The following is an 11,733-nucleotide window of genomic DNA, read 5'->3' as shown; positions in this document are numbered from 1 at the left end:
CACGAATGAAAAAAATTTGACAGTTCAATAAAATAAAATAAAAAAACAAAGGCAAAAAGTCCTGTAATTTTTTCTTATAAAATTTCATTTAAAATTTAAAAAAAGAAGCAAAAAGGCAATATGTGTATATAAAAAAGTTGTGAGCGAAATAAATGAAATGTTAAAAACAATACTTTGGTTAAAAAATATTTGTGTGAAAAAATTCCAATAGAAATCAAATCAGGGGTTGAACACACTCTCGCATATACAGCCGACGAAGTAAATACAACTACATACAGTGTCTCTCATAAGTATTCTTATTTTTTTTGCATTATCCTAATTATTAATTTATGGGCTAGGCTAACAAAAGTAACAAAATTAATTTTTAAATTCTAGGAATAATATTTTATAGCTTTTTATTTTTGTATAAAATGGAAAAAGAAGTAAAATAAAAACTACCACTTTCAAGAAATAGGAAAAAAAAAACATGAAAAGTCGCTTCAGGTACCCCACAAATTATACGCATTTTTTGTTTAAATTTCACTTTAACTTGTGAGCACGTCTTATTGTTATCAATCGCTCTACTATATTTTGAATGGGAGTTGTTATACAATATTAAGTAAAATTTGCATAATTTTTTTTCTTTTCTTAGTATAAGAACTTATAACTTTATACAGAAAGAGTTGTATAAATTTCTACGGACTAATCAAGAAACATATTTTATATCCCTAAAATAAACTTTGATTCATTAATTATTTATTAGAATTAATGTTCTTCAGCAATATAAACTGCCATAAATCGTATACCAGAACTCGTCCGAAGTAAAGGGAAATCTTAGGAAAAACCCACACAGACCATGTCTATCAAATATATAATTAATATTATAAATATAATTAATATTATAAATGATTTTGTAAAGAAACTTTAAAAGTCATCATGTATGTATGAAGTCACGTTTGTTTTTATAGTACATATAAACAAAATTCGGATACTTATGTGAGACACTGTACATAGTACAAGAGAACGAGAAAGAATTGGTAAAATTTTATTAAGGATCATTCATGTAAATTTTTGAAAAAAAAAGTAGGCATTTTAAATTGTTAGAAAAGGTACAGATATAAACAAGAAAAGTCGTACATAGCGGATAAGATGGAACAAAATGCAAATGATCCATTTGCATCTGAAAATAGTGGTACTGCTAGATTCGTCGGCGGAGGAGTGGTAAGCGGGGACCACTCCCTTGATAATGGTGCTATAGCTGGGAGCTCTGTCATTGTGAGCAGCAATACAGCTGGCACTGTAAATGCTGGTCACGAATACCAGACAATGAAGCCGGGGTCAGGCGCCAACTTTAAGCAAGTGGGTCGTACTGAAATTCCACACAGTGAATTGGTAAAAATGTTGTACTATCTTGAAGGCGAACTGCAGGCTCGAGATGTTGTAATAGCGGCCTTACGTAACGAACGTGTCAAACAATATATATCTCAACTTAAAAGCAAAAGACTCCAGCCTAGTGACCCTCACGTAGCTATTTTTCGCGACAAAGTTGCATTGTCAGGCAACTTAATATCGAGGGAATCGTCTACACAAGCTGCCCAAGCTGAAATGGAAGTGCGACAAATTATTGAACAACAAATGGAACAGTTGTATCAAATGGTCAACAAACAGCGGGCTACACATCTACGAATGGTCAACATTTTGACAGAGTCGTTGGAAAACAATCAGCGCATGTTGCAGGAGCTGGAAGATGAGAAACGAAAGCATGAGCACGATACTGCACAGGGAGACGACATAACTTATGGCTTAGAAATGGAACGAACTAAGCTAAGGCAAGAACTGGAGGAAGAAAGAGCTCAGGTGAAAAAACTAGAAAAAGATTTAAAAAAGTTGCAAGAAACATTAGATTTTGAACGTAATCGCCAAAAGCAAATAGTACTATTATTAATTGCCGAAAGAAAAAAGATTATGATGAAATACATTGAGGAAGGTAAGCTTTCTTAGGGTCTTAATCGAAAGTAGATAAAATGTTAAAACATATATATGTAAATGTTTGATAGGAAAACGTTCTGAAGATTTGGCACAAATCTTGGCAGAAGAAAAACAACGTTCTGATAATATAGCTGAAGGTTTAGAAGAAGAAAGCAAAAAATCGTTGCGTATGGAAGAAGAATTAGAAAAGCAAGTAGCTGCTTCTGACCAAGAACGTAAACTCATTAAAGCAAATCTAGCTAAGGAAGAACTTCGGTAAATTCATAAATAACGCATTCGCACAGCGCATTCACTTTAATTATTTCCATTTTCTTTTTCAGTGTCAAAGAACTGGAACAGGAGCTAATAACTTTAAGAGCTGAAAATGAGGCTTTAAAAAAACATCAACTTCAGCAAAATGCCACAATGAGCAGCAATACTGCATCCAAATCTAGAGCGTTTACTGGTAGTTAATAATGTTTCAATATTTATTTATTTATTTAAAAAAAAAACAATTTTTACTTTAGTATGTAATTTCTATGATTTTATTTAATATTTTTTAATTTTCTTCAATACAGAGATATTTTGTTAGAAAAAAATTGCAAGACTTTTTGAAAACAAAATTTAAATCAATAATCCTTAATTAAAATCTCCTTCTTATGCTTCTTCACCTTCTATTTTCCTCAAAACAAAAACTAAATCTATTCTACTACATAAAACAACAATTAAAAAGATATCTGAAAAATGTATAGAAAACAAGGTGATTTTTGTTTCTTAAATTTTATTATTTTCCTTCTTTTTTTGTTTGTTCTCAATCTGTTTTGTCTTCCTTTTATTGATAAAAAAGCACATTTCAATATTATTTGTACATACGTACTATTTGTATTTGTGTAGACGTTAAAGGTCAAAATCTGTAATTCCTTACCTTCATATTGTACAATGATGCGTATTCCATTGAATTGAAATTTTACAGATTTTGATCGTTATCTTTTAAACACTATGCCGTATTGTACTATTTCGCACATATTTGTTTATAATTTTTAACCAACAGTTATGGACACTAAAAAAAATTTACTAAATCTTCGAATTGAAAAGTCACCTAAAATCATCTGTCTGATACGCGAGATATTGCGTTGTAATTTTAATGTAATTTGGAGTCAAATGGTTGAAGCGTGTCATGTTTAATCGTTTTCTGTGACCTTCGACTTCGATCAATATCTCGCGTAACGTGCAGGGGATTTTATTTGAAGTGATAATCGCTGAGACTAAACTTTAGTGTTCCTAACTGTCCGCATATACATGAACATCGTATTCTGTATGTAGTTATAAATATTTGTTCAGAGTACTTCTTAAGTGAAAACAAAAAAAAAAAAAACAATTTAATATTTTATAATACTCACTTAGTTTTATTAAAACTTTAATTTCTTTATCGTTTGAGTTTTGAAATGCATTATATTCATACATGTAGTTTAACGAGTTTATTTTAAAATGTTTCAGAAGATGGATGTGCCACGCCAATGGTGAATATAGCCAAAATAGTACAACCTACGGCGACAGTATCTAGCGTCCCTGTATCTGGACCCACAACTGGTATCGCTCTGTCCCTTACCCCAGCAATAAATTTACGTACGGGTATAGCTACAGCTCCTTCGAATCTAACACCTTTACCTCAAATAGCTGCTGCTGCAACAATAGTAGTGCAGTCTTCAACAGTTGGCAATGATGCCACTTCATGCACACCAACACCAGGGACGGTTTTGGCTCCTATTACTTCAGCATCTGTTGCACAAAAAGCACAAACGGCAGCTCCTTCATCGCCATCACCGGCCAAAATGCAACCAACAGCAACAATACAACGTGCTCCCGGTGGTAAATATTCAGCTTTAGCAGCTGCTGCAGCGGCAGGCCACTCACTTGACCAAGCTCCATCACCTCATCCCGTACCAATAGCGGTACCGCCTGTAACTGTGCCACCAGCTGGCGCCAGAGGTGCTCCCCCACCCATACCACCCAATAAACCAATAGTCCCACCAAAGCGTGAACCCTCATTATCGCGCCTTGGCTCTATAACTGGTGCTGCAAGTGTAGCGGCTGTCGCCTCATCAGCTTCTACCGCTGCCAATGCAAAAAATTAATTCAATTCTATTAAATTTACTCTAAGTAATAATCAATGACATATAAAAACAAAATCTACATTATACGATAAAGAATAATACTCTCAAATTACTTTATACAAATCATGATACTATAAACAATTGATATTTAGAAAGTTATAAAACTACAAACAAACATAATATAATATATATATATATATATATACATATAATATATTCCAAGAACGACAAAAAATTAAGTAATCTCAAAATTATTAAAGAAAAATTTACATACGAGTATATCGTTAGCTTTGTGTGCAAACGAGCTAACAACATACTAAAATCGTTGGTTTTAATCATTTTTGAAATCTGTCAATGCAGTTTTATTACTTATTTGGTATGATTTAACTCTGTTATTGGATTTAAAGTCAATATTTCCTTACAAATTTTATAATTTACGTTTTTTGGTAGAAATTTAATGAATAAATAACGGTGGTAACTTTTTGCAATTTTGATAAAATAAAAAAATGGACTTGGCATTTCTGCCATAGTATAATTAAGAGAAAAACGAACGAAATAACTGTAAACTTTGTTTACCCGAACTTATTCTAATATTTTGTATTAAAATCTAAATTTTCATAAAAAGTGGACTTAGTACATTTGCACATTAAGCTAACTATATTTTGTTTTAACAATGATTTTCAATTGTAAAATCAATAGAAAATAAACTCGATTATTAAGTATTATCATCAATATCTACCCATCCTTTACAAAAACATAAAACACATTCTACTTAATATATTAAAGATAAATACTATATATAGAAAGCAGCTAATTTAAGAATAAACCATTTTTTAAGATTCGTTTAAACGTAAGCTGCCTAAATGAATGATGCTAGTTTCGTTTAAAATACTTACTTACATGCAAACATCTTCCTACTTACGTCTATCTATCTATCTATCTATACACACATTATAAATAGAATACAAACAAATAATTAATAAAGAACGGCTAGTAAGCGAATTCGCATAATTTAAATTTACCGTCTATAAATTTTAATTAAGCTATTGTTTTTGTTTTATATTTTTTGCTATTTGGCATGAATATTGTAATTTGAATCTGAAAGGTATTATTTAAACTACTTACTATTTATGTATGTATGTATGTATATAGAACATGGCCGATTGATATCCATATTCTACTTCTGATAAAAAAAAAATATATTTTTATTTTAAATCCTTTTATTAATAACATTATTTGATCTGATTAACTGATGTATGAAAAGCGATAACACAAATAATTCCCTTTGCCATACTTTGTGTAATAAATGTGGCAATAAATTGACATCGCTCATTTGCCACAAGAACCACCTTATAAATTGAATGTTTTAAGTTATACAATACATAAATCTTTTGAAGTTGCGTATTTGGAAAAATAATAGAAAAGTTTGGTTACCGATTCAAAACTGTTAAATTTTTGTAGATTTGTCAATCATGTATTTGAGTTATTTGGGGACTTTTAGATTCTATAAATTTCTGGTTGCCAATTTGGTAACAGCAACTGACAACGCAACTGAAATTCGGTTGCCATCAATAATTAGTTTTTAAATTAATTTTGAATTAAACTTTTACAGTTTGGATGATTTGGACGATTCAAAAATCACGGATTAAGTTATGATGGTCTTGTCGCAAATGAGCGCCATGCTTTCCTAAATGTATAAACGAAAAATAAAATAAAAATAACCCTTAAAAGTAACTAAGTAAAAAAACAAGTTAATTAGTCGAAACATGTTAAAGTCACAAAAAAAAAAAATAAACCCCAATGTATTTAAAAGATAATTTTGTTGGTTTTGAGTGTAGCAGTTTCGAACAAAACCACCCTGACAAATACAATGTAATATGAACAATTTATTAGAAAAAATTGAGATAACATTACACAAAAGAAATTAAAAACTATAATTAATAAAAAAAAAACTTATCATTACACAGTACAACACATGATTTTGGGACTCAATTCTGACAATTGCACGTGAAAGTAGCCCCAAAAATAAGAACTTCTGCATCATTAGTTTTGTCAAGTTGGCTGCCGTAATAATTTAATGACCATACGAATTTTTTTTCCTCAAGGTGGATTTTTATCACTTTTTCTACATTTTAGCACGGTTATATCTCGTCTACCGTACGGAATATCTCTTTTGTGGCTGAAGCAAAGTTGTAGATATTGAATAGTAGAAAAAAAGCACGGAACATACCTACCCGAAATATGTGCACCCAGTGCCTTAAAAATCGCAAAAATGCCCATTTTTAATTTTTTTGAACAAATTTTTCACCTTTTTTGCTCAATAACTGGATTACAAATCCAATTATGGACGGATCACCATGAAATTAGGTCGTGTGATTTGTGTCTATATGAAAGTTATTTATCATGAATTTTGTATGTATACCATCATTTTTATAAGATTTATTCACTTTAAAGTGATTTTCGGAAGCGGGTCTTATATGGGAGCTATGAATAATTATGGACCGATCATAATAAAATTTTTTGACAATAATTTTATATATATAAAACTTTTTTTGAGCGAAATTTGTGTAGATACATATATAAATTAAACATTTATGACCGATAAAGTCCAATTTCGGGAGGGCATTTGTATGGGGGCTAGGTGAAATAATGAACTGATTTCAGTCAATTTCAACAGGCTTCGTCCTTGGGCAGAACAAATTATATGTACCAAATTTTTTTATGATCGGTCCATAATTAGTCATAGCTCCCATATAAGACCCGCTTCCGAAAATCACTTTAAAGTGAATAAATCTGTTAAAAATTATGGTATACATACAAAATTCATGATAAATAACTTTCATATAGACACAAATCACACGACCTAATTTCATGGTTCATAATTGGATTTGTAATCCAGTTATTGATAAAAAAAGATGAAAAATTGGTTAAAAAAATTTCAAAAATGGGCATTTTTGCGATTTTTAAGGCACCTTTTTCGGGTAGGTATGTTCCGTACTTTTTTTCTACTATTCAATATCTACAACTTTGCTTCAGCCACAAAAGAGATATTCCGTACGGTATACGAGATATAACCGTGCTAAAATGTAGAAAAAGTGATAAAAATCCACCTTGAGGAAAAAAAATTCGTATGGTCATTATATTATTACGGCAGCCAACTTGACAAAACTAATGATGCAGACGTTCTTATCCTTGGGGCTACTTTCACGTACAATTGTCAGAATTGAGTCCCAAAGCAATGAACTGAAAAATGTTGTACTGTGTTAATAATAAATAAATATATTCAACCCATCATAGTGTTTTCTATAATGATCGCCCGCGAGAGATTGCGGGCGCAAGCCAAACGTAATAAATTTATGATTTCTTCAATATTTTCAATACGATAGTCCTTGAGAATGTTAACAGGTTCCTGTAACAAAGCAAACAAAAAAAAAGAACAAAAACCGAATCAAATAAAGCAACAAACACATTTGTGAGTTATGAATAATTACATCTGGATATTTCTCTAATCTTTTCTTTTTCTTTTCAATCAGCGGCACTAATTCCGATTCCAAATGGTGTAAAATAGCACTGGTTTCTTTTGAAAGTATTTTAGGATCTTTAGATTCCAAAAGTGGTATGGTGTCAATTAATAATGAGGGCCAAAAGCTAAATGAAATGAAAAAAAATGTTTTAAACGTCATTAAAAATCCATTATCCCATAGATGTTTTAGTTAAAACTTACTATTCTGGTGTTATTTTTGATTCTAACAAATTTACTAGTAATTCTGCAGCTGGTAGGAAGTCACGTTTACGATAAAATTGGTAGAAATCAAAGTATTTCACTAAAAACACCAATCTCGGTGAAATAAACATTTTGGCTCCGATATTGGCTATAACATCCGGACATAACATGTCTCCCGTGCGAGAATAGTGCTAATTAAGATAATGTAATCCAAATAAGTTGTAATTTGTAACAAAGTGAAGAACTTACCTTTAAAAGGAAATCGGCTATTGAGGTGACATACAAAGTATCTTTTGATCGAATGGCCCATTCTAAAGCATTTCCGTAACGATGGCTGTCTAATGATTTTTTCGCTTGAACTTTGCAAATTTCCTGTTCGGCATTGTTAAAATGTTTCTTGCTACAGATTTCTAAAACTTTGAAAGCTTGTTTTTCAGTTTTAATCGGTATCTTAGTTAGACACAATTCCAAAGCAGCTAATCCTAAGAAGAGTGAATAATATTTAATTGAATGTCCATTTAATAATATAATCATTACTTTTGTTTACCTTCTTCCGAACAAAATTGCAAATAATCCATACCCAATTGCCATAACGAATTTCTGGACATTAAACAACTACCGAACTCGTACAATAGTGAATCTCTCAGTTTAATGCAGTCACTAAAAGCCAAATGAAACAAAATCATACAAATTTAATTGGATGGGTTTATAACAGTTGCAATACTTACTTCATTTGATGATCTCCTACTACTTGCAATTGACCACAATTATAGAGTAAATCAGTAAGATGCGTAACGAACCATTGATTGTCCGCCATCAGCTGTATCGAGTGAATAACTTGATGCATTTCATTTTCCATCAGAGACAATATTACTTTATCCAAATGCTTAAGTTTCGGCTCTTTGCCCTGTTGAGATTTGAATCGTGCCCAACGATCTAACCAGGAGTTGGCAGCGGTACCCAACTCAAAGTGTTTGCAAGCAGGATTAGTGTAAAACAGATAGCCGGGCAGATATTCGTACCAATATTCTGAATTTTGTATTTGTGCATTCCAGACGACCGTGTTGCCAGTCACAAGTTGTACTAGTTCCTCCAATGAGGGTTCGATGCTTAGAATGTTTGCGCTCAATTTACGTTCGGTATCTGTGAGCCAATACTGCCATTGAGACCTAAATTTTTGTATTGAAAATCCGCCAAATACCTTTAAATGGAGTCGCAAGTTATTTCAATATTTTACGTGGAAGATATCGATGATTGTACTTACATTATATGTAGGCATAGCTTTAAAAATTTGCTCGGCCATTTTAAATGCAGTGCTTTCTGCTTGAGGGTGAAGCTGCAGAATTGCTCGTGCCACATCTACTTGACCTTGCATTATTAAACCCTTCAGTGCAGGCCAGTATTCATCACTGTCACTGGCGTCACGTCCAAGCAATAACAAGTCAGTTGCCATTCGTTCCGCAGCAGGGAAATGGAAGCGAACCCATTCGAGTAGTTGGGGCACTATAACATTTGATGATGACTGTTCCAAAAAGAGTATTTCACTCAAATGCCAAATGCACTCAATGGAATAGAATATCGAAATAAAATGCTGATACATTTCATACTTCTCTGGCATTTCGAGTTCTGCGCTTCCAGCTGCATCTTGTAGTTTTTCCAAACAAGCTCTAATTATACTACGGTATGTTCTAGATATTTTTGTATAGTCTGCCTTTGAGCCTTTCTTTTTTAGTGATTGCAGAGCTACAAACGTTGAGTTGGCCTCTGCTATAAGGCTTCTTAAAATCGGGTCATCGAAGATAAATTCCGGCTGCAACAGATGTATATGTACTGGATCCTTTCCAGCATATTCAGTCGGCTGATCCCGTGTGCTTGCAGTTATTGGTCTAAATGCGTGCAACGATATTTTGCTACCATCAACAAACTGTCCCGCCAATGTGTTGCCGTAGCGTGTGCTAAGCGAGTCCACAATGCCCTAAAAAACCATTCAATTTCACAAAAACATCTTATGAAGGGTACTTTTTCGTATATACTTACAAAAACTGCAATTTTACATTCATCCATATTTCCTAACGTAATATTTAACGTGATAAATGGCGAGAATTAAACAAATAATACAAATTGATTGGCAAACTTATTACTAGAAAATAAACCGGTGTGACAAAGGCGAATTCTCATAAGGTGGTGGCAGTTCTACAATAACAATAAATGGTCTTGGCTAATGTCAGAACACGGCTGATTAATTTATATGAAAAATTAAACAAATTTGCATTAAAAATTAAAATAGCTTGGTTATTTGAATAGTGGTGGTTTAAGTTGGTCATATAAAAAATAAATATTTTATTAATAAGCTTTTAATAGGGCGATATTGATATATAAAAATAATCTTTGACAGCCGCTAGAACCAAACTAGCGAAAAAAAAGTAATCAGCTGTTTGACTGACTCCACCTGACATAAATTCTCTTTGGTTGTGACAAACACAGGGTTGTTGAATAAGCGTTGCCAACTGTTGATATTTCTGCAGAAGTGTGGTCAATGTGTTTGCGATTTTAAATTGTTTATTTTTGTTTGTTTAATTTTAAATAAATTTTCAATATTGAATGATACTCTTCCACTTCCGGAGACCCAATAAACCAGAAAACGATATGAAATACATTGATTACCAAGTATTTATTTATTCAGTAATAAAAAGCCAATTTGGCCAAAATAATATTACATAGCCTATTCGCCATAATCGGTCATAATGTCTACTTAATAATATTTTTTACAAAAAATTTAACTTAAAAATGGAAAAAAATAGTCCAATAAAAATAATATCCCAATAAACCAAACGATATTAAAACGATATCATCTAGATGATATAAACTATCATATATGATATCGTTTGCGGGTCATAAACGATAGTTTTTGCGGACTAAATTGTACCGTTCCTTATAATACCGTTTTTCTGGTTTATTGGGATAATACATACTTTTTTTAATGTTGTTGATAATTTCTTTTTGTTATTTTATTTTTTGGATTTATTAATTTAAAAATAATTATAAGAATCTCAGGTATTAGTTACTTGTAATATTGTTATTTTGGCCTATAAGGCTTGATATATTACATAAATGAATAAATAAAATATAAATTATGAGTGTAAATAAACTTATCAAAAATTGTGCGAATCCAATTAAACAAAACTTCACTCAACTCCAAATAATAACGACAGGCTAGGTTTCAGATAATTACGTCTCGTCTCTATGTTACCATATAGTTCCCTTGATGTGAGATGTTTTCCTCTTAAGCAATAAAATAAAAATAAAATATAATTTTTTTAAATTTGATTTATTTACATAAAACTCACAGTTACTCCCTGGTTATACCTGATAAATTTTTATCATGATAAACTTCAAAATGGTTGTCTAGATAAAAAATTATCAGGTATAGTCTCCATTTATTAGTATTATTGCCTCGTTATGATCAAATTGTTAGTGCTTTTGCTTAGACAACATTGTATTGACAACAAATGTCATTTATTGTTTTGATGAATATTTGTCAAGTATATACAGTTTCTGGCATAGAGAATTATACATAGACACCTCGTCTCTATCTTACCCTATGGTTTCTGGTTTGATTTTTTTAATGTTTTTTGTTTATTTATTTTATTGTAAGCAAAATATTCGAAAATGATATCGTTTTCAATAATAAAATATGACATCATAATCGTCACCATAAGGTAATATCGTTTTCGTTATCATATCGGTCTCTGGCAAAGAATAATAAGAATTGAAGCCTATCAATTTTTCTATAACAACTTCTCTCTCTTCTCACATACAAGTAGTATGTGAATTCAACACACTTGTAAGAGAGAGACATAGAGAATAGACATAGAGCGGAAACGTTATTATTCTTTGGCGGAAACTCTCCTGTCAAAGACCTAACTCAGTTGTCAGAAACATAAGTGG

The 11,733-nt window shown here is 31.6% G+C and overlaps 2 protein-coding genes across 4 annotated transcripts; one reads left to right on the top strand and one right to left on the bottom strand.

The window, feature by feature from the left end:
* Window positions 1–5,099, top strand: Naus (Nausicaa). 3 transcript variants are annotated; one of them, XM_065514361.1, is made up of 5 exons: window positions 1–258; window positions 1,084–1,966; window positions 2,037–2,223; window positions 2,289–2,413; window positions 3,445–5,099. In XM_065514361.1, the coding sequence occupies exons 2-5, from the start codon at window positions 1,129–1,131 to the stop codon at window positions 4,080–4,082; spliced, it is 1,788 nt and encodes a 595-aa protein (XP_065370433.1). In that variant the 5' UTR covers window positions 1–258; window positions 1,084–1,128; the 3' UTR covers window positions 4,083–5,099. The 3 variants fall into 3 exon arrangements, with proteins under 3 accessions (XP_065370433.1, XP_065370432.1, XP_065370431.1); XM_065514360.1 differs by having other exon boundaries at window positions 1,067–1,966; XM_065514359.1 differs by having other exon boundaries at window positions 1,064–1,966.
* A 779-nt stretch (window positions 5,100–5,878) lies between these two features.
* Nup75 (nuclear pore complex protein Nup75) lies at window positions 5,879–9,974 on the bottom strand. The gene is made up of 9 exons (XM_065514358.1): window positions 9,823–9,974; window positions 9,050–9,760; window positions 8,514–8,986; window positions 8,333–8,445; window positions 8,035–8,267; window positions 7,786–7,976; window positions 7,553–7,709; window positions 7,328–7,470; window positions 5,879–6,023 (listed from the first exon to the last, which is right to left on the bottom strand). Exons 1-8 carry the CDS (start codon window positions 9,847–9,849, stop codon window positions 7,345–7,347), a joined length of 2,031 nt encoding a protein of 676 aa, XP_065370430.1. The 5' UTR covers window positions 9,850–9,974; the 3' UTR covers window positions 5,879–6,023; window positions 7,328–7,344.
* Window positions 9,975–11,733: the final 1,759 nt, after the last annotated feature.

Source organism: Calliphora vicina, chromosome 5, assembly GCF_958450345.1.
Source record: "Calliphora vicina chromosome 5, idCalVici1.1, whole genome shotgun sequence".
In the NCBI taxonomy this organism is placed as follows: domain Eukaryota; kingdom Metazoa; phylum Arthropoda; class Insecta; order Diptera; family Calliphoridae; genus Calliphora; species Calliphora vicina.
Note: the sequence above shows the minus strand (reverse complement) of the source record. Positions and strands in the feature narration are given on the sequence as shown.

Bases quoted from the DNA above. Each gene is read 5' to 3' on its own strand.
- Naus (XM_065514361.1), top strand. From the start codon at position 1,129: ATGGAACAAAATGCAAATGATCCATTTGCATCTGAAAATAGTGGTACT. The intron at 1,967-2,036 runs GTAAGCTTTCTT...AATGTTTGATAG, and splicing joins GATGAAATACATTGAGGAAG to GAAAACGTTCTGAAGATTTG. The intron at 2,414-3,444 runs GTAGTTAATAAT...AAAATGTTTCAG, and splicing joins CAAATCTAGAGCGTTTACTG to AAGATGGATGTGCCACGCCA.
- Nup75 (XM_065514358.1), bottom strand. From the start codon at position 9,849: ATGGATGAATGTAAAATTGCAGTTTTT. The intron at 8,446-8,513 runs GTAAGTATTGCA...TTTGGCTTTTAG, and splicing joins GTAGGAGATCATCAAATGAA to TGACTGCATTAAACTGAGAG. The intron at 7,471-7,552 runs GTAATTATTCAT...GCTTTGTTACAG, and splicing joins GATTAGAGAAATATCCAGAT to GAACCTGTTAACATTCTCAA.